The 23,011-nt window shown below is 59.6% G+C and overlaps 2 protein-coding genes across 15 annotated transcripts; both read left to right on the top strand.

Annotated features, from left to right (window-relative positions):
- The first annotated feature begins 737 nt into the window (after positions 1–737).
- Positions 738–17,508, top strand: PAN2 (poly(A) specific ribonuclease subunit PAN2). Of its 12 annotated transcripts, none has more exons than XM_086870221.1 (26): positions 738–896; positions 1,649–1,934; positions 5,609–5,778; positions 5,863–5,983; positions 6,778–6,855; positions 6,948–7,215; positions 8,760–9,102; positions 9,814–9,910; positions 10,395–10,514; positions 10,606–10,725; positions 10,812–10,940; positions 11,046–11,245; positions 11,555–11,697; positions 11,958–12,064; positions 12,383–12,481; positions 12,909–12,985; positions 13,510–13,651; positions 13,819–13,956; positions 14,537–14,596; positions 14,675–14,765; positions 14,845–15,002; positions 15,090–15,233; positions 15,661–15,840; positions 15,956–16,049; positions 16,131–16,328; positions 17,257–17,508. In XM_086870221.1, exons 2-26 carry the CDS (start codon positions 1,662–1,664, stop codon positions 17,289–17,291), a joined length of 3,585 nt encoding a protein of 1,194 aa, XP_086726347.1. In that variant the 5' UTR covers positions 738–896; positions 1,649–1,661; the 3' UTR covers positions 17,292–17,508. The 12 variants fall into 12 exon arrangements, 8 of the variants coding, with proteins under 8 accessions (XP_086726347.1, XP_086726351.1, XP_086726352.1 ...); XR_015281265.1 differs by having other exon boundaries at positions 756–896; positions 11,558–11,697; positions 15,661–15,870; XR_015281263.1 differs by having other exon boundaries at positions 756–896; positions 15,661–15,870.
- Positions 17,509–18,444: 936 nt separating this feature from the next.
- On the top strand, positions 18,445–22,230 carry CNPY2 (canopy FGF signaling regulator 2). Of its 3 annotated transcripts, none has more exons than XM_086870374.1 (6): positions 18,445–18,550; positions 19,307–19,465; positions 19,789–19,904; positions 19,980–20,177; positions 20,270–20,366; positions 21,835–22,230. In XM_086870374.1, exons 2-6 carry the CDS (start codon positions 19,327–19,329, stop codon positions 21,876–21,878), a joined length of 594 nt encoding a protein of 197 aa, XP_086726500.1. In that variant the 5' UTR covers positions 18,445–18,550; positions 19,307–19,326; the 3' UTR covers positions 21,879–22,230. The 3 variants fall into 3 exon arrangements, with proteins under 3 accessions (XP_086726500.1, XP_086726499.1, XP_086726498.1); XM_086870373.1 differs by having other exon boundaries at positions 18,536–18,592; XM_086870372.1 differs by lacking the exon at positions 18,445–18,550 and adding an exon at positions 18,586–18,681.
- The last annotated feature ends 781 nt before the right edge of the window (positions 22,231–23,011 follow it).

The following is a 23,011-nucleotide window of genomic DNA, read 5'->3' as shown; positions in this document are numbered from 1 at the left end:
GGACACTGAGGGACACTGAGGGACCCCGCGGGACACTGAGGGACACGGAGGGACCCCGCGGGACACTGTGGGGCATTTGGGGACACTTTAGGATCCTGTGGGGTGCCAATGTCACTTTGGGATCCCGTGGGGCACCGCGGGACCCCTTTGGGCGTGGTGGGACCCCGTGGGGTGGCAGAGGACACCGTGGGACCTCGTGGGGCGCCGATGGACACCGTGAAATGCCAGGACACTGGGGACAGTGGGACATTTTGGGGACACTTTGGGATTCCGGGGACCCCGTGGGACACTGCGGGATGGCAGAGGAGAGCAAGGGACGCTGAAGGGGATCTGGGGACACTTTGGAACCCCATGGGACATTGCGGGACCCCAGTGCACGCTGTGGAATGCCAAGGGACACTTGGGGACACTTGGGGACACTTGGGGACACAGAGGACGCTGCGCGACCCCCGCGGGCACCGTGGATGCCGCGGGCTGCTCTGTGACATCCGTTGGACACCGGAGGCTCTCGCAGGGTGCCGCGTGACACCCGTGGGAGCCTACAGGCCGCACGTGTCACCAGTGTCACCTCTCAGGGGTCTGAGAGGGGCCCGGGGGTCCCGGGACTCCCCCCGGGGCAGCCCCGCCGCGAACCTCCCGATTTCACACTTTTTGACCCGTGCGCCGCCCCGTCCCGCCGCGCCGCTTAGTCCCGCCTCCCTCGGGCGCTGATTGGCAGGCGCCCAGCGCTCGGCGCTGCCATTGGTCGGCGGCCCGGGGCGGGCCCGGTTTACCGGGCAGGGGGCGCGGTTGCCGTAGCGACGGCGGGAGCGGCCCCGGCCCCGGCCCGGCCGCGGCGGCGCAGCGGGACGAGCCCGGCAGCGCGGCCCTGGCGCGGCTCTGCCCGCGGCGGCTCGGTAACGGCGCGCGCGGCGGCTTGTGGGTGGCGGCTCCGGGCTCGGTGAGAGCGGCCGCTCGGGCCGGGCCCCCCGCGCCCCGCCCGGGACTGCAGCTGCCGATACCGCCGATCCCGCCGGCGCGTTCGGTGTGGGGCAGCGGTGATAAAAGCGGCGGGTGCGGGGCTGGCCCGAAGCCCCGGGGGCGGGGCGGGGCCCGGTTTGGCTCCATGGGAGGGTGCCCGGTGCCCAGGGACCACTGCCCGGTGCCCAGGGACACTGCCCGGTGCCCTGCGACCCCTGCCCGGTGCCCAGGGACACTGCCCGGTGCCCAGGGACACTGCCCGGTGCCCTGCGACCCCTGCCCGGTGCCCAGGGACCACTGCCCGGTGCCCAGGGACACTGCCCGGTGCCCTGCGACCCCTGCCCGGTGCCCAGGGACACTGCCCGGTGCCCAGGGACCACTGCCCGGTACCCTGTGACCCCTTCCCGGTGCCCTGAGACCCCTTCCCGGTACCCAGAGACCCCTTCCCGGTGCCCCGAGACCCCTTCCCGGTACCCTGAGACCCCTTCCCGGTGCCCCGAGACCCCTTCCCGGTACCCTGCGACCACCCCAGGCCCCTTCCCCCGGCAGCTCCCGGCGCTCTGATCCCCGATCTCCGGGATTTCCCAGCCTCATCCCCCGGGCGATTCCCGCCGCCGTTCCCACCCCCCATTCCGAGCTCTCCCGGTGTCCCCGAGCACCGATCCCCGCTCCCTTTTCCCTCCCCAAGGCCGGCATTCACCATGAATTTCGAAGGGCTCAACCCCTCCCTGGCCGAGTTCGCGCCGCCGCTTCACCCCGCGCTGGAGCCGGTGCTGGACCCGCACCTGAACCCCAACCTGGTGGAGCTGGACCCCGAGGGGGTGTCCCTGGAGGGGCTCCCGGTACCGGAGTCGGTGCACCTGATGGAGGGGATGTACAGCGAGCTGCACACCGCCGTCTCCGAGGTCGGCGTGCCCGTCTCCGTCTCCCACTTCGACCTGCACGAGGAGATGCTGTGGGTTGGCAACCACGGGGTAGGTGGGGAGCTCGGGAGGGGTTTGGGAAGCTCTGGAGAGGTTTTTGGGTGTTCTGGAGAGGTTTGGGAAGATCTGGAGAGGTTTGGGAAGCTCTAGAGAGTTTTTGGGAAGCTCTGGAGAGGTTTTGGGAAGCTCTGGAGAGGTTTTTGGGTGTTCTGGAGAGGTTTGGGAAGCTTGGAAGAGGTTTGGGAAGCTCTGGAGAGGTTTTATGGAATCTCAAGAGGTTTTGGGGAAGCTCTGGAGAGGTTTGGGAAGATCTGGAGAGGTTTGGGAAGCTCTGGAGAGGTTTTATGGAATCTCAAGAGGTTTTGGGGTGTTCTGGAGAGGTTTGGGAAGATCTGGAGAGGTTTGGGAAGCTCTAGAGAGGTTTTATGGAATCTCAAGAGGTTTTGGGGAAGCTCTGGAGAGGTTTGGGAAGATCTGGAGAGGTTTGGGAAGCTCTGGAGAGGTTTTATGGAATCTCAAGAGGTTTTGGGGCAGCTCTGGAGAGGTTTGGGAAGATCTGGAGAGGTTTGGGAAGCTCTGGAGAGGTTTTATGGAATCTCAAGAGGTTTTGGGGAAGCTCTGGAGAGGTTTGGGAAGATCTGGAGAGGTTTGGGAAGCTCTGGAGAGGTTTTATGGAATCTCAAGAGGTTTTGGGGAAGCTCTGGAGAGGTTTGGGAAGATCTGGAGAGGTTTGGGAAGCTCTAGAGAGGTTTTATGGAATCTCAAGAGGTTTTGGGGAAGCTCTGGAAAGGTTTTATGGAATCTCAAGAGGTTTTGGGGAAGCTCTGGAGAGGTTTGGGAAGATCTGGAGAGGTTTTATGGAATCTCAAGAGGTTTTGGGGAAGCTCTGGAGAGGTTTGGGAAGATCTGGAGAGGTTTGGGAAGCTCTGGAGAGGTTTTGGGAAGCTCTGGAGAGGTTTAAGGGAAGCTTGAGAGGTTTTTTTGGAAGATCTGAGAGGTTTGGGAAGCTCTGGAGAGGTTTGGGAAGCTCTGGAGAGGTTTCTCAAAAGCTTGAGAGGTTTTTGGGTGCTCTGGAGAGGTTTGGGAAGCTCTGAAGAGGTTTTATGGAATCTCAAGAGGTTTTTGGGAAGCTCTGGAGAGGTTTTTCAGAACCTTGAGAGTTTTTTTGGAAGCTTGGGGGAGGTTTGGAAGCTCGGAAGAGGCTTGGGAGGCTCTGGAGAGGTTTTTGGGTGTTCTGGAGAGGTTTGGGCAGCTCTGGAGAGGTTTTGGAAGCTCTGGAGAGGTTTTGGGAAGCTCTGGAGAGGTTTGGGCAGTTCTGGAGAGGTTTGGGCAGTTCTGGAGAGGTTTGGGCAGCTCTGGAGAGTTTTTTGGAAGCTCTGGAGAGGTTTTGGAAGCTCTGGAGAGGTTTTGGAAGCTCTGGAGAGGTTTTTGGCAGCTCTGGAGAGGTTTTGGGCAGCTCTGGAGAGTTTTTTGGAAGCTCTGGAGAGTTTTTTGGAAGCTCTGGAGAGTTTTTGGGCAGTTCTGGAGAGGTTTTGGAAGCTCTGGAGAGGTTTTGGGCAGTTCTGGAGAGGTTTTGGAAGCTCTGGAGAGGTTTTGGGCAGTTCTGGAGAGGTTTTGGAAGCTCTGGAGAGGTTTTGGGCAGCTCTGGAGAGGTTTGGGCAGCTCTGGAGAGGTTTTGGAAGCTCTTGAGAGTTTTTGGGCAGCTCTGGAGAGGTTTTGGGCATCCCTGGGGAGGCTCTGAGGTTTGATGGGGTCACAGGACAGGGTGTGTTGGGAAGGAGAGCAAAACTCACCCGGTGATGCCTGGAGAGGTTTCCTGGACCAGAATGAAAAGATAAAACCAGATATTTATTAAAAACCCTTCAAAGGAAACACCTTGGGCAGTGCAGGAGCCTCACAGGGAATTCAAACACATTTTGCTCCGCTTTGCTCCCCACAATTCACTTTTTGTTTGCATTTTTCAGGGCCTGAGCCAGTCAGGTGTCCTTGAGTTTCAGGCCCAGAGAGGAATTGTTTTGTCTGAAGGAAATGGGAGAGCAGCAGCTGAAAGGCTGTGGAGTTTTAGAGTTGTGCACAAAGCACTACAGGAGCTGAAAAATAGAATTTTTTTAAAATTTAATATTAATATTTTAATATTAAAATAATAAAAGATTAAATTTTAATATTAATATTTTAATAAATATTTATTTAATATTTTAATATTTTAATAACGAAATTTTATACTTAATATTAATATTTAAAGAAGAATTTTTAATATTTAAAATAATATTTAATATTATTTTATATTATTATTAATAGTATCCAGTATATTAATAAGTACAATAGTATAAGTATATAAGTATATAAGTATATAAGTATAATAAGTATATAAGTATATTAATAAGTATTAATAGTAACATTATTAATATTAATTAAATTTATTAATCTAAAATATGGATATTAATATTTAATATTTTAATAATATTTTTAATATTTAAAAATAATATTTTAACATATTATCATTAATAGCATTAACTATATTAATAATATATTAACATTATTAATTAATATTAATTAAATTTTATTCATAAAAATATTGATGTTAATGCTTTAGTATTAACATCAGCATTTTAATATTTACAAATAATATTTTAAATAATATATAATATATATTATATAATTATAGTTATAAGTATTATAATAATGATGATAATAACTATTATTATAATAACTATTATTATAATTAATTATATAATTATTTTTATACATATTATAAATATATATATATTTATATATATTGTATATATAATTACATATTATATATACATATTATATAATTATATAATAATTATTATTTTAATTAATTATTATATTATTATATAATTATAAGTATTATAATAATAGGATAATTATATTAATTATATTAATTATAATTATATATTATATAATTATGTTATAATAATTATAATTATTAATTATTTAATTGTATAATTACATATTTATTATATATAATCTATAATATAGAATTTTAATATATATTTATGTTTATAATGAATATTTATATTTATAAATAATATATATTTATATTTATCTATTTAATATGTAATTATATAATAATATATTATATAATAGTATATATAATAATATATATTATATATATTATAATATGTATATTATTTAATATATAATATATATTATAATATAATAATATATACTATATAATAATACAACAATATTAATAATAATATATAATAATATAAAATAAAAATATATATTATTATAATAATAATATATGTAATATATTATATAATAATATATAATATATATTATAATAATAATATATGTAATATATTATATAATAATATATAATATATATTATATTATAATAATAATATATATAATATATTATATAATAATATATTATATATATATTATATAATAATAATAATATATATAATATATTATATAATAATATATTATATAATTATATAATTATTTTGATCAATTAGCCAGGCTGGGCTGTGTCACACCCCCCTGTCCTGGGGGGGTTGTGACATCCCTGTCCTGGGGGGCTGTGACATCCCTGTCCTGGGGGGTTGTGACATCCCTGTCCCGGGGGGTTGTGACATCCCTGTCGCGGGGGGTCGTGACATCCCTGTCCTGGGGGGTTGTGACATCCCTGTCCCGGGGGGTTGTGACATCCCTGTCCCGGGGGGTTGTGACATCCCTGTCCCCTCTCCTTTCAGGGCCACGCCACCTCCTTCTTCGGGCCGACGCTGGAGCGCTACTCGTCCTTCCAGGTGAACAGCAGCGACGACATCCGCCAGATCCAGAGCCTGGAGAACGGCGTCCTCTTCCTCACCAAAACCAACCTCAAGTACCTGTCCCGGGGCGGCCTCATCATTTTCGACTACCTGTGAGTGCTCCTGGCCCTTCCAGCCCTTCGGGGATCCCTCCCGCAGCCGGGCAGGAGCCTGAGGGTGTCCTGCGTGTCCCCCAGCATGGATGAATCCGAGGACATGCACAGCCTCCTGCTGACTGACAACAACACCCTGCTGGTGGCCGGCCTGCACAACCACGTCCTGGAGATCGACCTCGGCACCGTGCAGGAGACGCAGAAGGTGCGGCTGGGCTGGGGCTGCTCGCTGGAGCTTCGCTCTGGGATTTCTCCCTGCTCTTTTCTGGTCCTCTCTGCTCTTCCCTGTTTTACTCTTCTCTCTTCTCTTCTCTTCTCTTCTCTTCTCTTCTCTTCTCTTCTCTTCTCTTCTCTTCTCTTCTCTTCTCTTCTCTTCTCTTCTCTTCTCTTCTCTTCTCTTCTCTTCTCTTCTCTTCTCTTCTCTTCTCTTCTCTTCTCTTCTCTTCCCTTCCCTTCCCTTCCCTTCCCTTCCCTTCCCTTCCCTTCCCTTCCCTTCCCTTCCCTTCCCTTCCCTTCCCTTCCCTTCCCTTCCCTTCCCTTCCCTTCCCTTCCTTCCCTTCCCTTCCCTTCCCTTCCCTTCCCTTCCCTTCCCTTCCCTTCCCTTCCCTTCCCTTCCCTTCCCTTCCCTTCCCTTCCCTTCCTTCCCTTCCCTTCCCTTCCCTTCCCTTCCCTTCCCTTCCCTTCCCTTCCCTTCCCTTCCCTTCCCTTCCCTTCCCTTCCCTTCCCTTCCCTTCCCTTCCCTTCCCTTCCCTTCCCTTCCCTTCCCTTCCCTTCCCTTCCCTTCCCTTCCCTTCCCTTCCCTTCCCTTCCCTTCCCTTCCCTTCCCTTCCCTTCCCTTCCCTTCCCTTCCCTTCCCTTCCCTTCCCTTCCCTTCCCTTCCCTTCCCTTCCCTTCCCTTCCCTTCCCTTCCCTTCCCTTCCCTTCCCTCTTTTTCCCCCCTTTTTTTCCCCCTTTCCCCTTCCATCCTTTTCCATCCCATCTCATCCCTTCCCTTCCCAGTACACCGTGGAGGTGCCGGGCATCACCATCATGAGGCAATCCAACCGCTTCTTCTTCTGCGGCCACACCTCGGGCAAGGTAACTCCGGTTCAGGGGGGGATATCCCGGGATTTGGGCTCTTCCCGGAGCTCCAGAGGCCGGGTGGCCACGGCCAGGACGTCCCCTCTCAGGTGTCCCTGCGCGACCTGCGCACCTTCGCGGTGGAGCACGAGTTCGACGCCCACTCCGGGAGCCTGTCGGACTTTGACGTGCACGGGAACCTGCTGGTGACCTGCGGCTTCTCCAGCCGCATGAACGGCCTGGCCTGCGACCGCTTCCTCAAGGTGTACGACCTGCGGATGATGAGGGCCACCACCCCCCTGCAGGTCCACATCGACCCCTTCTTCCTGCGCTTCATCCCCACCTACACCTCCCGCCTGGCCATCATCTCCCAGACAGGTGCGGGGAGCTCCGCTGTGCCCAGGGTTGGATCCCGTGGGATGAGTCAGCCCGGAGCAGAGCAGGATGAGGGGAGACCTCGCAAGAAAGGGTTAACGATGGGATTTTGGGAAAGGGTTTATGATGGGATTTTGGGAAAGGTTTTATGATGGGATTTTGGGAAAGGGTTCATGATGGGATTTTGGGAAAGGGTTTATGATGGGATTTTGGGAAAGGTTTTATGATGGAATTTTGGGAAAGGGTTTATGATGGGATTTTGGGAAAGGTTTTATGATGGGATTTTGGGAAAGGGTTTATGATGGGATTTTGGGAAAGGGCTTGTGATGGGATTTTGGGAAAGGGTTTATGATGGGATTTTGGGAAAGGGTTTATGATGGGATTTTGGGAAAGGGCTCATGATGGGATTTTGGGAAAGGGTTTATGATGGGATTTTGGGAAAGGGCTCATGATGGGATTTTGGGAAAGGGTTTATGATGGGATTTTGGGAAAGGTTTTATGATGGGATTTTGGGAAAGGTTTTATGATGGGATTTTGGGAAAGGTTTTATGATGGGATTTTGGGAAAGGGTTTTTCGTCCAGAGGGTGGCTGGGCACGGAACGGGCTCTTGGGCACGGTCCCAAGGCTACCAGAGCTCCAGGAGTGTTTGAGCAGCTCTCTCAGGCACAGGGTGGGATTTTGGAGTGTCCTGTGCAAGGACAGGAGTTGGACTTTCATCCTTGTGGGTCTCATGCAGCTCAGGATATCCCGTGATCCTGCAGGTCAGGGAGTGTTTGGATGATCAAATCCTTAAGCAGGTGTTGGGATCTGGGGATTTGGGGAATTTTTGGGCTTGTCCTGTGCAAGGACAGGAGTTGGACTGGAGGATCCTCGTGAGTTCCTTTCCACTCAGGATTTTCAATGACTCTGGAGGTCCTGGAGTGTTTGGACAACGCTCTCAGGTGTTGGGATTTGGGGACTGGGGAAGTTTTGGGCTTGTCTTGCCCAAGACTTTGATCCTTGTGAGTTCCTTTCAGCTCAGAATATTCCATGATTGTGGAGGTCAGGGAGTGCTTAGAGAACGCTCTCAGGTGTTGGGATTTCGGGATCTGAGGAACTTTTGGGCTTGTTCTGTGCTGGGCCAAGAGTTGGACTCGAGGATGCTTGTGAGCTCTTTTCAGCTCAGGATATTCTATTTGAGAGGTCAGGGAGTGCTTGGAGAACGCTCTCAGGTGTTGGGATTCGGGGGCTGGGGAGGTTTTGGGTTTGTCCTTTGGGCCAGGAGTTGGGCTTTGATCCTTGTGAGTTTTTTTTCAGCTCAGGATATTCCGTTATTTGAGAGCTCAGGGAGTGCTTGGAGAACGCGCTCAAGTGTTGGGATTTGGTGATCTGAGGAACTTTTGGGCTTGTCCTCTGGGCCAGGAGCTTTTGGCTCCCTTCCCACTCAGAACATCCCACGATGATCCGAGTGCCGCTGCCCCGCGTCCGGCCACTTCCCGTGGCGCAAGACCTGTGTGCCACCAGGAGCCGATTCCCACTTTGCTGTGCCCCTTTTCCCTCTTGCCAGGCCAGTGCCAGTTCTGCGAGCCCACCGGGCTGGCCAACCCCGCCGACATCTTCCACGTCAACACCGTGGGGCCGCTCATCATGACCTTCGACGTGTCGGCCAGCAAGCAGGCGCTGGCCTTCGGCGACTCCGAGGGCTGCGTCCACCTCTGGGCCGACTCTCCGGAGGTGACCTTCAACGCCTACTCCCGGGAGACCGACTTTGCCTTGCCCTGCATGGTGGACACGCTGCCACACCTGGACTGGAACCAGGACCTGGTGCCGCTGTCGCTCATCCCGGTGCCGCTGACCAGCGACGCGCTGCTCTCCGACTGGCCCGCCGCCAACTCCGCCCCGGCGCCGCGGTAATGCCCGGCCTCTCCCGGGAAAACGGCTCGGGAAAGGCTAGCTCTTGCCTTGGAGTGGCTGCCTAAAACTGAGGCTAGACAAGATTAAGAGAATAAAAGTGGGGATTTGTTGAAGGTTTTCAGTAGGGGCACCTCGGGTGCTCAAAAGCCTCCGAGGGGTTACACTATAGATGGTTTTTCAGATGATTTTAAGTTTGGTCCATTTGCAAATCAGGGGTTAATCCTCCAATTAGTTTCAGGTAATGAAGTAATTTACTCCAAGTTTCGTCCCCTTCCCCATTCACTGTTTTTTCCATCTCTGGGGGCCTGAGACAAGCAGGTGTCCTTGAGTTTCAGGCCTAGAGAGGAATTGTTTTCCTGGATAAAATGGGAAAACAGCAGCTGGCAGGCCACGGAGTTTAGAGTTTCACACTAAAGCACTGAAGGCATCATTCTTGCTTGCCTGTAAACCCCAGATGAGGTCCCTGCAGTGGAGGTGTGCCTGGGCAGGTGTGAGGATGGTGGGACATGGTCCAAGCTCCTTCCCTCCCACTCCCACTGGGATCCTGGCTCTGCCCACGTGGGATCTCCTTTTCCCTCTTCCCAACACCTCTGCTGCCCTGGGAGGGATGGAAAACAAACCTGGGGAAGGGCTGAGGAGGGGGCAGTGCTCAGGACCACCCTCAGGGTGGGTGAGAGATGCTGCTCTGAGTCAGGGGGTGTTTCCAGGCGAGCCCCCCCGGTCGATCCCGAGATCCTGCGCACCATGAAGAAGGTGGGATTCATCGGCTACGCCCCAAACCCCAGGACCAAGCTCCGTAACCAGGTACCCACTCCCAGGAGGGAATTTTGGGCATTTTGGGAGGGTGGAGCTCTGCAGCCTGGGAAAGGACGGAGCTCTCCGTGTGCTGAGGGAGCTTTCAGGGATGGGGACAAGAGGTGGAATTCCCTTGGGACGCTGCAGGTGTGGTTTGGAGGCGGCAGCTTCTCCTGAGCAGGGAAAGGGATGGAGTTTTCCCAGTTCCATCCCTCCGTGGCTCTGTGGGCAGGGAAGGTCTGAGCTGTCCGGTTGGGAGGTTCACGGCACGTCCCTCGCCCTTGGGAAAGCACTGCCCCCGTGCTTCCCCACAGTGACAAATCCCTGCGAGCAGGAAGGTGCAGAGGCCTCGTGCAGGTCCAGGGAGGGCCCCACTCCCTGCTGGTGGATCCCTTTGCTCATTCAGGGAGGCAGGAAAACCCAGGGGTTGCCTGTGGGGCTTCTCCTTGCCTCAGGGGTCAGCTGCTCACCCCTTCTCTCTGCCTTCTCCAAGATTCCTTATCGGTTAAAGGAGATGGACAACGAGTTCGACACCTTCAGCCAAGTCCCCGAGTCCCCGATCGGGCGCGAGGAGGAGCCGCACCTCTACAGGGTGGCCAAGAAGTACAGGAAGGTGGTGGCCTTGGGGGGCACGGTGGGGAGCACCGAGGGTCCCACGGGGGGCGTGGGGAGGTGTTTGTTTCACCTCTCACCTCTCTGCTCAGGTCACCATCAAATACTCCAAGCTGGGGCTGGAGGATTTTGACTTCAAGCATTACAACAAGACGCTGTTTGCGGGGCTGGAGCCCCACATTCCCAACGCCTACTGCAACTGCATGATCCAGGTGGGAGCTGCTCCGGTCCCACCCTGACCCCCCCAGAACCCCCCTGACCCCCCCAGAACCCCCCCTGACCGCTGGGTCTCTGCCAGGTGCTGTATTTCCTGGAGCCAGTCCGCTGCCTGGTGCAGAACCACCTGTGCCAGAAGGAATTCTGCCTGGGCTGCGAGCTGGGTTTGCTCTTCCACATGCTGGACCTGTCCCGAGGAGACCCCTGCCAGGTCCGTGCTGCCCAGAGGGTCACGGCAGAGGAACGGGAGCGGTGCTGGTGATGGAAACTCCTGTCACTTGACCTCGGTGACACCTTGCTCTTGCCCCATGCCCAGGGGAGCAACTTTCTGCGGGCTTTCCGCACCATCCCGGAGGCGTCGGCGCTGGGCCTGATCCTGGCAGACTCGGACGAAGCCACGGGGAAGGTGAACCTGGGGCGGCTGATTCAGAGCTGGAACCGTTTCATCCTGACTCAGCTGCACCAGGAAACCCAGGAGCAGGAGGGACCCCAGGCCTACCGGGGGGCTGGCAGCAGGTGAGGCCCGGGAATGGCACCGGGAATGACCCAACCAAGGAGGGGGACAGGTCCCCCGAGACCCCCACCCATCCCTGGGGAAACTTTTGTGCCGCTCATGCCCCTGAGGGATCCATGATCCGTGGGAAGCCTCTGCCCCCCTAAAGGAGGTTTGGGGCTTTACAGAGGGCACCAGCTGAGCTTCCAGAGGGGCTCAGGGGGTCAGGATTGCTTGGATGGCTGATTCCCCAAAATCTGCTGGAATTTGGGAGCCTGAGCTGTGGGTCCCCAGCTTAGGGATCTCTGTTGATCCCAGTGCTGTTTTTCCAGCAGCTTTGGCTCCTCGGGGGACTCGGTCATCGGGCAGCTGTTCAGCTGTGAGATGGAGAACTGCAGCATGTGTCGCTGCGGGAAGGAGACCGTCCGTGTGTCCTCCACGCTGCTCTTCACCCTCTCCTACCCCGACAGCACCGGTAACAGCAGGGCCCAGCACCCCCAGCTGGGTGGGGTTGGTTATCCGTGATTTTTCCAGCTGGAACACACCCACAGCCAGGAGCTGCCTCAGCTCCAGGAATGGGTTTCCAACCAGCCCAGCTTTTGGCTTCAGAAGGACACATTTGGGGCTTGACCTTCTGGCTGGTGGTTGCGAGGAAAACCCCAGAGGTTTGGCTGAGCTCAGCTGGTCAAGGTTTGTGTGCTGGGGAGGTGACGTTATTCTCCTTTCTCCCTGCAGAAAAACCAGCCAAGGATTACGAATTCGCCCAAATTTTAAAGCGCAGCATCTGCTTGGAGCAGAACACGCAAGCCTGGTGTGAGAACTGTGAGAAATACCAGCCCACGGTGAGCCTGGGAGCGGGGGACAGGCGTGAGGGGTGTGGGACACGGGCGTGAGGGGGGCAGTTTCTCCGTGAGTCACCAGGGAACCTCCTGAGCGGATGCCAGAGATTCGGTTCCTGGCCCGGCTGGCAGCCACGGGGTATTCCCTGGGCTCTGTGAATTCCTCTCGCAAGGGCAAGGATCCAGCAGGGAAAAACAACCCCCCAGGAGCTGCTGGAGCAGCCCTGTTGTCCTGGAAGTGCCCCCCCAAGGGATGCAGCCCGAGGTGTCCTCGGATGTCCCAAATCCTGCTCCGTTTCCATCTCCCCGCTCTCCCCGCAGGTGCAGACCCGGAACATCCGCTGCCTGCCGGACGTGCTGGTCATTAACTGCGAGGTGAACAGCTCCAAGGAGGCAGATTTCTGGAAGACACAGGCTGAGGTGGGGGAGACACTCGGGGGCCGGTTCTCCTGGCGCGCGGGGGTTGCGCTGCCCGGCCCCGCCGAGGTTTTGGCTCTGCTCTCGCTGTCTCTGGCCTCTCTCCCTCCACCTGAGCCGTGCTCACAGAGGACCCCGCTGCAATCAGGTCACGCCTGTGGCACGGTCTGCGCCTTTGCAGTTGGAAAAGACCGAGATCTCCTGGCGTGGCAGAGCTGAAGGGACTGCAGGAGTCACTTTGTCCTTCCCCCAGTCCCCCGGGAGCACCAAAAGCGGTGACCTTGGGACTTTGGGTTTCCCTTGCTTTTTTCCCCTATCACCAACTGTCACACCCTGTGTTTTCCCTGCTCCTGGCCTGGCTGTGTCACCCACGTGTCCCCAGGGCTGGCCTGTCACCGTGTGCTGATGCTTGCCTGTGTTTCGTTGCCAGTATTCCTTCCAGAAAGCCATGATGAAGAGAGGAGGCTTCGACATCACCAAGGGAAAGGAGATCACTCTCGGGGAGTGGTAGGTGGAAATTCAGGAGGAATTTCTTCATGGAAAGAGTTTGGTCCTGCCCAGGGAGGCGGTGGAATCACCATCCCTGGAGGTGTCCAAGGAATGACAGGATGTGGCACTCTGGTCTGGGTGACAAGGTGGGGATTGGCCAGAGGTTGGACTTTTGATGGTCTTGGAAAGCTTTTCCAACCTCAAGGATGCTGGGATTCTGTTCCTGGGGTGGTGCCTCTGAGCAGTGACACCTCCTGGGTGATTCTCCGGGCTATTTCACATCTAAATTACGTTGATTTGACACCCTGCCTGTCTGAGGCTGCACCACATCCCCTTTGTCACCCACCTCTTTTTGAGCCCCCAACCTCGCGTCCCTTCTCTAACCGACAAAAGCCCCAAAACCACATGGGCTGAGCACCTCTCCCAGAGTCCTGCTCCAGGCAGCTCCAGCTTCCCACAGAAACTTCAGGAATCAGCTGGGTGGGAGTCCTGGCCTGGGTGACATCTCCCTCCAGCTCAGCTTTCCATCATTGTCTGTGCAGGAAGGATCTGGGGAACCCCGACACGGGGCATTCGTATGCTTCTGTGGAGGAACTGAAGAACATTTGGATCCCTCACGCCATCAAGATGAGGTTGACCAAGAGCAAAGAGCTCGACGTGAGCAACTGGAGCGAGAGCGATGAGGTAAAGCGACAGAATCGGCGTGGGTGAAGCGAGAGGGGCACGTGGGGCTGTGGGAACAGAGCTGCCTCAGAACCACTTTCTGCTGAGAGAGATGATGAGGAGTTAACTCAGGGGAGCGGGGAAACGTCCGGGTTTGGGGGCTCAGACGCTCGCGGTTCCTCCCACAGCTGAGCCCGATGGACGACCCCGAGTCCGTGTACATCTACGACCTGATGGCCACCGTGGTTCACATCCTGGATTCGCGCACCGGGGGCAGCCTGGTGGGGCACATCAAGGTGGGAGAGACCTACCACCAGCGGAAGGAGGTGAGAGCCTGCAGGAACCCCACGGGCTCCGGCTCCCCGAGGGGGATCCGTCATTCCCGGGTCTCTCGAGCCAAGCCTTGAGTGTTTGGCTGAAGGTGCCAAGAGCTGCTGGGGCCCCTCACGGGGAGGGAAGGGCTGGAGAAACCCTCTTCCCACACCCACTCAGGCTGGTTCCTCCTGGCCACGGGCACGGTGCCAGCTTGTCCTTGTACTTCCAGGTAAGGGCAAGGACGTCATCTCTCCTTTCCCGAGGAAAGGGCTGGTCTGGGCAGTCCTGGTTTCTGCTGGAGATGCCCAAGCCAGGAGTTCCCAGAGTGTGTCAAGGCTCCATCCCTGTCTCTTATCTCTTGCATCTCCCTGGAGTTTTGCTCGGGAGCCGGGCAGAGCCCGGAGCCCGTCCCCAGCCCAATCCTTTCGTGTCCTTTGTCACCACCCAGGGCAGCAGGGATTTCCCCACAGTGTCCCAGGAAGGGCGGGGGTTCCCACATGGCATCGTCACACCCTCCTTTCCCTGGTAACTGGGCAGAGGAGTCACTGCTCCGGCCCGGGGGGGCCCCTAAGGCTGTGCCTTTCCCCCCAGGGAGTCACACACCAGCAGTGGTACCTCTTCAACGACTTCCTCATCGAGCCCGTGGACAAGGTGAGCACCGAGGTGACACCGTGGCCACCCCGTGGAGCCACCCAGGCCACCCCTGACCGTCCCCCCCCTCCCCTGCAGTGCGAGGCTGTGCAGTTTGACATGAGCTGGAAGGTTCCAGCCATCCTCTACTACGCCCGGAGGAACCTCAACGCCAAGTACAACCTCGTCAGTGAGTGCCCGGCGTGGAAGTGGCGGCGGGGCCGGCGCCGCCGCGGCTCCGCTCAGCTCCTTCCCCTTTCCCTGCACAGTCAAGAACCCCATCGAGGCCAGCGTGCTGCTGGCTGAAGCCTCGCTGGCCCGCAAGCAGCGCAAGTGCCACGCCACCTTCATCCCCCTCATGCTGAACGAGATGCCCCAGGCAGGAGACCTGGTGGGGCTGGACGCCGAGTTCGTCACGCTGAACGAGGTGGGGGGGCCCTGGGGTGGGGACAGGGGGGACAGGGACGGCCCCTCTGGGGCTGTTGGTCACCGCGTCTGCCGTCCCTGGTGGCAGGAGGAGGCCGAGCTGCGCAGTGATGGCACCAAGTCCACCATCAAGCCCAGCCAGATGTCGGTGGCCCGGATCACCTGCGTGCGTGGGCAGGGCCCCAACGAGGGCGTCCCCTTCATCGATGACTACATCTCCACCCAGGAGCAGGTATGGGGTGTCCACCTGGCCTCACGCAGCTCCCCCGGCCCCCAGGAAGGACATGGACCTCCTCTACCAGTGACAGTGACCTCACCTGGGCACCTGTGTTCTCCATGGTGAGCTCACCTGGGCACCTGGGGGCTCCCCATGGACACCTGGGTGCTCTCCAGGGACTCCTTTGTCCCCTTTGGTGACCTTACCTGGACTCCCGTGTTCTCTATGGTGACCTCACTCAGACACCCAGGTGCTCCCCATGGACACCTGTGTCCTCTGTGGTGGTCTCACCTGGACTCCCGTGTCCTCACCCGGACACCTCTGTGCTCCAGGGTCACCTGGGGCACACCAGCCCCCTCCTCAGGGTGCTGACAGGGGAATTGGGGAGGAGGAGGAGCCCCTGGGTCCTGCCAGCCCCCTCCAGGTGCCCTGGTCTCTGCAGGTGGTGGATTACCTGACCCAGTACTCCGGGATCAAGCCAGGAGACCTGGATGCCAAGATCTCCTCCAAGCACCTGACCACCCTCAAATCCACTTACCTGAAGCTGCGTTTCCTCATCGACGTGGGCGTCAAGTTCGTGGGCCACGGGCTGCAGAAGGACTTCCGTGTCATCAACCTGATGGTGACAGCCTGAGCCCCCTCCCTGGCCACGGTGGGGGGCTGGGGTGGGGCTGGGAGGGGCCAGGTCGGGTCCGCAGCCCCCCTGCCCCGACAGCGGGACCCCGTCCCCTCCCCAGGTGCCCAAGGACCAGGTGATCGACACCGTGTACCTGTTCCACATCCCGAGGAAGAGGATGATCTCCCTGCGCTTCCTCGCCTGGTACTTCCTGGGTCAGTGGCCGAACCCTTGGAGCCGGGAAGGGGCGGATCCCCCCCGGTTCCCCCCGAGCTGAGCCAGGGGTGTCCCCGCAGACCTGAAGATCCAGGGGGAGACCCACGACAGCATCGAGGACGCGCGGACGGCGCTGCAGCTGTACCGCAAGTACCTGGAGCTGAGCCCGCAGGGCTCGGAGCCCGAGGAGTTCCGCAAGGTGCTCAAGGGGCTCTACGAGAAGGGCCGCAAGCTGGACTGGAAGGTGCCCGAGCCCGACAGCCAGAGCAGCCCCAAGCGTAAGATGCCACTGCCACCCCCTCCCTGTGTCCCCTCTGCCCCCGCGGTGTCACTGCAGAGGGGGCTGTGTTCCCCCCTGGCCACTGCCCCCTTCCCCTGTTCCTTCTCCGTGTCCCCTCTGTCCCCTGCAGTGTCACCGCTGTCCCCACCGTGTCCCCTCTGTCCCCACCCTGTCCCTGCTGTCCCTGCCGTGTCCCCTCTGACCCTGCCGTGTCCCCTCTGTCCCCTGCAGTGTCACCGCTGTCCCCGCCGTGTCCCCTGTCCCCGCCGTGTCCCCTCTGCCCCCGCGGTGTCACTGCAGAGGGGGCTGTGTTCCCCCCTGGCCACTGCCCCCTCCCCCTGTTCCTTCTCCGTGTCCCCTCTGTCCCCTGCAGTGTCACCGCTGTCCCCACCCTGTCGCTTCTGTCCCTGCCGTGTCCCCACCGTGTCCCCACCGTGTCCCCTCTGACCCCGCCGAGTCCCCTCTGACCCCGCCGTGTCCCCTCTGTCCCCGCCGTGTCCCCTCTGCCCCCGCGGTGTCACTGCAGAGGGGACTGTGTTCCCCCCTGGCCACTGCCCCCTTCCCCTGTTCCTTCTCTGTGTCCCCTCTGTCCCCTGCAGTGTCACCGCTGTCCCCACCGTGTCCCCTCTGTCCCCACCCTGTCCCTGCTGTCCCTGCCGTGTCCCCTCTGACCCTGCCGTGTCCCCTCTGTCCCCTGCAGTGTCACCGCTGTTCCCGCCGTGTCCCCTGTCCCCGCCGTGTCCCCTCTGACCCCACCCTGTCCCCACCGTGTCCCCTCTGTCCCCGCCGTGTCCCCTGTCCCCGCCGTGTCCTCTGTCCCCGCCGTGTCCCCTGACCCCGCCGTGTCCCCTCTGACCCCACCCTGTCCCTGCCGTGTCCCCCTCTGTCCCCGCCGTGTCCCCTCTGACCCCGCCGTGTCCCCGCAGACGGGGCCGTGTTCCCCCCCGTGCTGGCCCTGTGACCGGAGCCCCCGCTTGGAGCAGCGCCGGGAGAGGCGGACACGGTGGAACTGGAACCAGCAGCGGGCCCGGGGCTGTCCCCGACCCGCCCGACCCCCGCCCCGGGCCCGGCGCCCCGGGGCTCCCGTTTTCCTGCCGGTACCGGGAAGCGCTGCCCTCCCCCCGCCCCGCTCGCCCGCCGGCCCGGGCGCCCTCATAAAGCAGCCTCGGACCCCCGTGGCACCGTGTCCTGCTTGGCTCCGGGGGGCGGGACCGGGGACACGGCGGGAATGACCGGGACCGGGGTCGGCAACACGGCACGGGGGAACCGGACCGGGACAAGACGGGAGCGTCCCGGATCGGGGCTGGCACCGGGAACACGGCGGGAATGACCGGGACCGGGGCAGGGAGATGGTGCAGAGGAGCCAGTCCGGGGCTGGCACCGGGGACACGGCAGGAAAGACTGGGACCGGGCTCGGATCGGGATCAGGACCGGGAGCACGGCGGGACGGACCCGGACCCGGTCTCGGATCGAGGCTCAGACGGGGGGCACGGCGGGACGGACCCGGACCCGGGCACAGATGAGGCTGGCACCGGGAGCACGGCAGGAAGGACCAAGGCTCGGTCCGGGGCTCAGACCGGGAACAGGGCGGGACGGACCCGGACCCGGTCTCGGGTCGGGGCTCAGACCGGGAACAGGGCGGGACGGACCCGGACCCGGTCTCGGGTCGGGGCTCAGACCGGGAACAGGGCGGGACGGACCCGGACCCGGTCTCGGGTCGGGGCTCAGACCGGGAACAGGGCGGGACGGACCCGGACCCGGTCTCGGGTCGGGGCTCAGACCGGGAACAGGGCGGGACGGACCCGGACCCGGTCTCGGGTCGGGGCTCAGACCGGGAACAGGGCGGGACGGACCCGGACCCGGTCTCGGTTCGCTCCCGGTCCCGGGACGCGGCTGAGCCGGGGCGGGGGCGTGGCCAGGTCGGCTCAGTGGGCGGAGTCACGGCAGGCCCCGCCCAGTCGGGGCCGAGCGCCACGCGGCCGGGCCCTGGCAGCGGCGGGGCCTTCAGCACCCGTCCCGGGCTGCCCGTGGCGCCGCCTGCTCGCGGGACGGCCCCGCCGCGGCCCGAGGAGCTGCCCCTGCCGGTCTGACCGGTCCGACCGGCTCCTCCGCCCTGCCCGGCTCGGTCGCCGCCCGCTCCGAGCGGCCGTGCCCCGCGGCGGTGCGGGCCGGGGGGGCGCGCCGGGACCGGCGGCGCCGCGGGCAGTCCCGGGGCAGCCGGTCGGTGTGGGGGGCGGTGGGAGCGGGACGGGAGAGCGGCCGGTACGGGGGGCGCAGGACGGGGGGGGCTCGGCCGGGCTCGAGAGGAGGGGCGCGGCACGGGACGACTCGACCGGACCCGGGGCTCGGGGGTGCGATGGGGTCCATAGGGGGCTGTGGGGGGATCCCGGAGGGGAGGGGGCTCTGTGGGGGCGTCAGAGCGCTGCCCTATGGGGGAGGGGGCTCTGTAGGCACTCTGGGCTCTGGGCTGTGGAGGAGGAGGAGGGTCTGTGGGAGTTCTGGGTTTTGCTCTGTAGTGAAGGAATCTCCGTGGGGGCTCTGGGCTCTGCCCTATAGGGGATGGGGCTCTGTGGGGCTCTGGGGTCTGCCCTATAGGGGAGGGGGCTCTGGGCTCTGCCCTATAGGAGATGGGGCTCTGTGGGGCTCTGGGCTCTGCCCTATAGGAGATGGGGCTCTGTGGGGCTCTGGGCTCTGCCCTATAGGGGAGGGGGCTCTGGGGGGCTCTGGGTTCTGCCCTATAGGGGAGGGGGCTCTGTGGAGCTCCGTGGGGCTCTGGGCTCCGTCCTGTAGGGGAGGGAGCTCTGTAGGGTCCAGGGGCACTAACAGGACTCAGAGCAGGCCGGGAAGGGGAACGCCGTGGATGAAGCCCCCAGGAGAGCCGGGCTCTGCGGGGCTCGGGGGTCCCGGAGGGGCCGGGCAGGGCAGGGATGGCCCTTGGGCCGTGGGGACAGCGCTGGAGCTGCCCCGTGTCTGCAGGTGACAGCGGAGCCCTGAGGATGCGGGGCCGGATCCCGGGAATCTGCGGAGTCCTGAGGATGAGGGGCCGGATCCTGGCCCTGCTCGGCCTGGCCCTGGCCTTGGCATCGCTGCTGCCCACGGCCGGAGCACGCCGGAGCCAGGACCTGCACTGCGGAGGTGCAGGGGGACACGGGGGGACCGCGTGGGACACGGGGGACCAGGTGGGGTGGGACAGGATGGGGGGACAGGGGAGAAAAGGGAGAACAGGGACAATGGGGACAGAGGAGACATCAAGACAGGACAGGGGGACAGGCCAGGGTGGCACAGGCCAGGGTGATGGCACAGGGCTTGGGGGTGTCCACTGGGAGCAGCTCACCGTGCTTGGGGACAAGCTGAGGGTCTCCCCACACACTCTCCATCCCAGTCTGCCCCAGTCACACCAGTCTGGCTCCGGGCAGCCACAGGAGCGCGGGTCTCCCATGGCGCCGTGTCCCCCACAGCCTGCCGGGCGCTGGTGGACGAGCTGGAGTGGGAGATCGCCCAGGTGGATCCCAGAAAAACCATCCAGATGGGCTCGTTCCGCATCAACCCCGACGGCAGCCAGTCGGTGGTGGAGGTGAGGCCCCTGGCGGTGTCCCCGCTGCCCGTGCCGCTCCTGGGGACGCCGCTGACCCCTCCCCGGGGGCTGCAGGTGCCGTACGCTCGCTCGGAGGCGCACCTGACGGAGCTGCTGGAGCGCGTGTGCGAGAAGATGAAGGAGTACGGCGAGAAGGTGGATCCGGCCACGCACCGCAAGAGCTACGTCCGGGTCATCTCCCACGACGGCACCAAGATGGACCTTTCCGGAGTCAAATTCGACGGGGATGTGACCTCCAGCCTGAAATTCGCGGTGTGTGAGGGGACAGGGGAGTCCTGGGGGGTGTGGGTGGGACGAGGGCTCCTGCAGACCGGCGGTGGCACCGCTGCCGTGTCCCGTTGCAGTGCGAGAGCATCGCTGAGGAATACGAGGATGAGCTCATCGAGTTTCTCTCGCACGAGGCTGAGAACGTCAAGGACCGGCTCTGCAGCAAGAGGACGGGTGAGCCGGGGGGCTCTGCTGCTGCTCCGGGGGTCGTGGCTGCTCCATTGGTGCTGAGATGCCAGCTCAGAGCAGGGGCTGTCCCAGGGGGTCTCTCCTGCTCTTCTGGGGGTCTCATCAGTGCTGGCATGGGAGGAGATGCCAGCCCAGAGCAGGGGCTGTCCCAGGGGGTCTCTCCTGCTCTTCTGGGGGTCTCATCAGTGCTGGCATGGGAGGAGATGCCAGCCCAGAGCAGGGGCTGTCCCAGGGGATCTTTGCTGCTGTCCCAGGGCGTTTCTCCTGCTCTTCCGGGGGTCTCTCCTGCTCTGTCAGTGCTGGGATGGGAGGAGATACTGACCCAGAGCAGGGGCTGTCCCTGGGGGTCTTTCCTGCAGTTCCAGGGAGTTTCTCCTGCTGTTCCAGGGGCTGGATCTGCTCCATTGCTGCTGGGATGGGATTTGCTGCCAGCCCAGAGCTCAGGCCGTCCCAAGGGGTCTCTCCTGCTGTTCTGGGGGTCTCTTGTGCTCCATCAGTGCTGGAATGGGAGGAGATACCAGGCCCAGAGCAGGGGCTGTCCTGGGGGTCTCTCCTGCTGTCCCAGGGGTTGTGGCTGCTCTGTCGGTCCTGGGCTGGGATTTGCTGCCAGCCCAAAGCAGGGAGGAGCTGCGAGTTCTTCCCCAAATCCCAGCACCCCATCGCAGCCCAGTGCCCGGGCTCTGCCGCCACTGGGGTTTTTTTGGGATGCTGGGGCCGAGCCAGGGCAGCTGCTGTGCTGACTCTGTGGCCTCTCCTGGCACATCCAATGGCCCTGTCCCCGTTCTGGGGCTATTTCCAGCTCACAAACACCCAGGTCAGGGCACGACGTGACCTTTGGGCCACTCCAGTGCTGGATGGGGCCCTGGACGGGGCCAGGGCAGATCCCTTTGTACCTGGCACAGCCATCAGGGCAATGCTCTGTCCCAGGGGATCCTGAGGGTCTCGACAGCTGCTCCTGGGGCTCCTCCTGCATCCGGCAGCGCTGGGGCCAGAGCAGGGACAGGCTGGGCTGTGGCTGTGTCCAAACAGCCGCATTTGTCATCAACCACAGGACAAAGCCAGGGAAATGCTGCTGGCCCCAGCTCAGGTCACAGCAGGGACTGCACAGGAGAGTCCCACGGGGCTGTGATGTGTCCCACAGGGCTGTGATGTGTCCCACAGGGCTGTGATGTGTCCCACAGGGCTGTCATGTCCTGGGGGTCTGGTACATCCTGAGGGTCCCACGGGGCTGTGATGTGTCCCACAGGGCTGTCATGTCCTGAGGGTCTCATGGGGGTCTGGTACATCCTGAGGGTCCCACGGGGCTCTGGACATGGAAGGTCCCACAGCTCTGTCATATCCTGGGAGTCCTATGGGCCTCCAGCATATCCCAGAACTTCCACTGGGCTCCACCACGCCCTGAGGGTCCCCCAGGGCTCCAGCACACCCTGATTGTCCCCTGCTGTCCCCGCAGACCTGTGTGACCACGCGCTCCACATCCCACACGACGAGCTGTGACTGCCTCCTCCGGAGCAGGGACCGGGACAGCGCCGGGCCCCAGCGGGGTGTCCCCGGGCCCCAGCGGGGTGTCCCCGGGACAGACGGATCTGCCAGGACCTCCACGGCTCCGGAGCCACTGCCTCGCCCCGTGCGGAGCTCCCGTCCTATTTATTCCCCATCCGGGGACACCGGGACGGCCACGGGGCCGGGGCCACGTCCTCGCTCCTGCAGGGACATTTCAGGGACATTCCTGCCCCACTGCTGGGGGGCGCGGGGGAGACGCTGGGGCTCAGCCCCCCATGGGTGGGGGGTTTGGGGACCCCCCTCCCTGCTGCAGGCAATAAAGGGGCCGTGGGCCCACCCGAGGGCAGCTCCGGTCTGGTGTGCGTGTGGGGCGGGGGACAGCAGTGTCCCCACGTGTCCCCAGTGGCTCGAGCTCCCTTGAGGGCAGTGTTGGCCCCTCGTGGCTCAGCTGTGGGGCAGGGACAGCACTCGGCCCGTGCCTCTGTGTCATCCCCAAGTCACCCAGCCCTGCCACCGCGGGAGCACCACGGGGGTCCGGCCCCTCGGCTGTGGCTGGTCACCCCGTGTCACCCCGTGTCACCCTGTGTCACCCTCCCGTGGGGGTTCTGGCTCCGAGCTGGCACGCTGTGTCGTGGCAGCCCGCCATGTGAGGGCTGTGTGAGGGTTCTGGCCTCTGGGCCGTGGCCGGTGTCACCCGATGTCACCCGGCCAGGGTGCAGGAGCAGCAGGAGGGCTCTGCCCCTCTCCTGGCACCCGTCACCCCAGGTCACTCCATGGTGTCACCCGCGCCACCGGGTCCAGCGGGACACTGCCCTGGGCTCAGCGGGGACGGTGACACATCACTCTGTGACGTCACCGCTGAGCCAGGGTCATGCCACAGCCCATCGCCTCGAGCCACCGTGGCCACATGCAGGATGACGTCATGGGCTCAGGTAACCTCATACCGCCCGGTGACGTCACAGGGCTGCCCCCCACCCCCGCAGCCGAACCCCACCGAGAAACTGGCGCGGCCGCGGCGATGACACCGGACCATGACGTCACGCACCGCGGCCAGTGACGTCACGAGACGGGGCGGGCACTCCCTCGCCCCACCCCTGTTCTTGATCAGGCGAATGCGGAGGCCACCT

The sequence above is a fragment of the Cyanistes caeruleus genome, chromosome 32 (assembly GCF_971803275.1).
Source record: "Cyanistes caeruleus chromosome 32, bCyaCae1.hap1.1, whole genome shotgun sequence".
In the NCBI taxonomy this organism is placed as follows: Eukaryota; Metazoa; Chordata; class Aves; order Passeriformes; family Paridae; genus Cyanistes; species Cyanistes caeruleus.
The sequence above is the reverse complement of the archived record's forward strand: the minus strand, read 5'-3'. Positions and strand labels throughout refer to the sequence as shown.